Raw genomic sequence first — 3,998 nt, 5'->3', positions numbered from 1 at the left:
GCAGAACTTTGCTGTCTTCTTGTCGAACTTCTTCTTTCCCTCCTGCAACGTGTCATCGACAAAGGTTTACTCTAATTTACGTTATTTTAATCACAATCACATCAAAAAAAAATCTGAAAGGTTCAAATATAACAAATAGTTACCATTCTTTTTTAATACATACTACATAAGTACTCAAACACAAGTAGACATTTTTTACGCAAGAACGGACGATGGAATGTGATTAATGCAAACTGGCTCAATGAAAGGCGTCAATAAACTAATGAGTAATCAATCTGCGTTAACTGAACCGATTGCTGCGGGACACGCCGCGTGCAGCGTGACACTAATTCAAAGCAATCAAGACAATTGCAGCTGATGCCACATCTGCCACGCCGGCATGTCCTTGCCACCATGCCACAGATTTAAGAGAAATCTTTGTCTTAAACTGTGAATTCATAAACGGTAATCATTGCTTCATTAAGAATGTTTACGAACTTCCTTTTATACTCTATATACCTTTTAATCGGCATGCATATAGTTTAAATAATCGTAAACGAATGATATTCACCTTGACGGCACCAATGTGGTCTTTGCGGAAGCGCTCGAGAGGCTGGATAATCTGCTCGTGCGCGCGGCCCAGCTGCAACACGCACAAAACATATATTAACATCAAATAAACAACCCTTGAAATTATTGCATCAGTTTTAACGTTTTAAATTCGGATCAAGAACAGATAATAAAAGCAATGACATCACTTTAATATGCCTGACATGACCATAAACGATGTTATACAAAAGTAAACAAGGCGTAAAATTTATTCATATTCATGTACAACAATTTGCATATAATATGACAATAGTGAAGTACAGACATAGAACCAGGGCTACGAAAGTAAAAGTACGTACGACGTACACCGGCCGGCACATAGCGGCACATAGCTCACGACTACATTGCGCACGTAATCTTACACAAACAAATACTTAAGTACACAACGTGCATGATAAATACAAAAGGTAATGGGACCACGTAAGTAGTTGTTAAACAAAATTGACTGCTAACACCACTGTGTAGGGCTCTATTTAACATTACACTGCAAATGGCAGCTGATAGCATTTGAAAACATCGACGTATGAATATTCATATGTCCATACAAATTAAGTACTATCTGTAGATAGAGGCGCGGTGTTCGCAGCCCCCCTCGTCTAGTCGAGTCGTCTCAAGTGGTCGGGGGTCATTAATGCGACGGCACAGCCTCCCTAAAACGGGATTACTGATGAGTAATGCTATTAACGACGTAAACATCACTCAACCGTCGAGGCGATATGATCCTTCGAGCAGGATTTTCATACCATCCACTGCCGTATAATAATATTTACGGTATTATAAAGATAATATTTATACAATTTGAAAGAATCCTGTGAACGCAACGTACTTAATTGTAACAAGGATAGTTTTCGTTTAAATAGTAGGTTTATGTAAATAAAAATTTAAAAAAAACTTTAATTCGATTCTTTAAGCATTAAATTAGAAAACATGAGTATTTACGGAAAGCTTTTTGCTTTGTAAATACTAATATTTCACTAAAGTGCTGATGTAACGTCTTTGTGAACTGTGTCAGGTAATTATGGACAGCACGAACGGGCATAATTGGTAGACAATGACGTCATCGTCATTTAAACCCGTTCGCCAGCTTCAATATGGAACTCGGCTCGCAGCTCTTCATTCGTTCTACTTATTGTCAATTCGTTGCGCGGGTTTTTATTGTTTATTCATGAAATTATCGCGTGCGAATCGAATCAAGGTTTGCTGTACGCGTATGTAAAGCGCAATTTTCATTGTTATCGACATTATCAACATGCGATTTATTTAACCTTCCTCAAAGGATTACGATATGACATCTTATATTTATTTCATTAGAATAATTCTCCCTTTCACGTATTTTCGAAGAAAATATTTTCTAGTTGCTTTGTTAGACACATTTATAGTTTTCGGGGACTTAGTGTTATAGTGCTCGAGACTACTGATTGAAATGACAATCTATTTTTCCAAGAACCAAAAAGTAAATATTACATACCAGATTTTTAACACCGCACTTGCGTTAATTATTATATGTGCGAGACCTTTAAATGTATGTACAGGGACACATATGAATACAATCGACCATTATCATCATATAAACGTCATCTGTGCGAGGTGTTGCGACAAATGCGACACACAGCGTCGACATTCTGGTTGCACTACGCGTTGTCACGTGATTGCCCTTGTAATAAATTACGATAGTTTACTATGAACAGTTATCTTCCAATTCAGTAACAATAAATTATTATAATATAAAGGTATAATATGTTTCTCTTTAAGCAAATACATTTGCTTCGAAGTCGAGAAGCGATATTTTCCTAATTTAAATTAAGTGGAAAGTAAAGAAAGTGTCCATATGCTAACAGTTTAGAATAAAATATGTAACAAACATGATTAAAGATGAATGTTTATATTTACAAATTTACAAACGACAAGGATGTGCGGCGACAACGCCCGTGTGCAATCGATACCGCGGGCTCGGACGTTGACCCCGGCTTGCGGCTGTCTCGGCTAAGCCGAGCGGGTGCAACTCCCATATATTGGGGCTGCAGTCCGCGGGAAAGAAAACAAAGTTTGTAGTTTTTAATATGTTAGTTGACTGAACTATGTATAAAAATAGGTAGAGCCTGTCACACACAGTCTGATAACAGAGTTCGTCTCGGCTTGATCTACATAAAAATATCATACTAATATTTTACGCACTTCTGATAATGTGCAAACCAAAATATATCTAAGTTGATAAATTACAGTTAGTACTGTATGATCAATGGTGCTGCAGGTGTGTGGGCAACAGACACGTGGCTCAGTCAGAGTTTTTCCTCACTTTCTATGATATGAACCGGTCGCTGCCGCATAAACGGACAACTTTCCTCGCATTAAATATTATTCTGACGCCAACAGCTGCATTAGCGGCTAACAACTGTTTTCTCTTTCTATTGGAGAAATCATTTTTGTACCACAATCAGTAAATCCCAATGTTTCAAGTTCAAAATGCATATCAGTAATTATGGTAATTATTAAAATGCTCTAACTAATATGAAGATTACGAATCACAATTAAACTAACCAATAATTATTTTAACATATTAACATTGAAAGTGCATTAAATGAACGATTTGTATGAAATTTGTCCTTTCAATTTGTGTGAGCGGAGGTGAACGGGTCAGCGGTGCCCGTGCTGTCCGGCGCGCTGCCAAGGTCAGGCCGGAAATCCGCCTTCGATTTCACCACACTCTTGCTTTTGTTGACCTACTAATTACTATCGATTTTTAACTATTCCTTTACAAAAGAAAATATTTTTCAATAAATCACAACCTAGTATTCCTTTGTTATTATGAAATAACAGATGCGTTAGGTACAAACGAGATCAAATCCAATTGTAACAATTTTATTGTGCAATCTACAATATAGCAATGCTCAATTATGTATTGTCGAAGTCAATGTATTACCGTATCACGTACACTGTGAACTTATCTCCGCGGAACAGGTAAGTAGTTGACCCACATTCCGTTAGCGATAAGGCCTTATAGTAGCGGACTTGTGTTGCACAAGATAACGCTCTGCTCTTAATACGATAATATCATAAACGTGGTAACGAGCCAAGCCCTAGGGAAGTGGCGACATAAGTTACTCTTCACTAGGCTAAGCACACTCCAGCGTTTAACCCGGGACAAACGTAAACGCCTCCCTTATAAAACCTGGCTCTGAGCCAACTGCAATTAAGGCTTCGTGCTAATCTGTTCGTGGAAAATCACGCAAACTTCAAAGACTTAAATATTTTACATTTTACGTTAATAATCTCATATCTAAGTTTATCGTGCGTACGCGTGCAAATACATTCTAATCGGCTGTATTTTAAAATCACGTCAAATTGACAGACCGGAGTGCTCACGATTAGAGCACAACTGTTTATTCTCGCTTTGATTCCTATAACCTTAC

General features: G+C 37.6%; 1 protein-coding gene across 1 annotated transcript in view; it reads right to left on the bottom strand.

The window, feature by feature from the left end:
* Positions 1-3,998, bottom strand: part of LOC106107717 (rho GTPase-activating protein 26) — an 18,531-nt gene that overhangs the window by 8,292 nt on the left and 6,241 nt on the right. Inside the window, exons 3-4 of the mRNA XM_013288702.1 lie at positions 551-622; positions 3-42 (exon numbers count right to left, since the gene is read on the bottom strand). Coding sequence (XP_013144156.1) covers positions 3-42; positions 551-622 — 112 coding nt within the window. The remainder of the gene's footprint in view (positions 1-2; positions 43-550; positions 623-3,998) is intronic.

This window comes from Papilio polytes, unplaced genomic scaffold, assembly GCF_000836215.1.
Source record: "Papilio polytes unplaced genomic scaffold, Ppol_1.0 DF821911.1, whole genome shotgun sequence".
Lineage (NCBI taxonomy): Eukaryota > Metazoa > Arthropoda > Insecta > Lepidoptera > Papilionidae > Papilio > Papilio polytes.
Note: the sequence above shows the minus strand (reverse complement) of the source record. Positions and strands in the feature narration are given on the sequence as shown.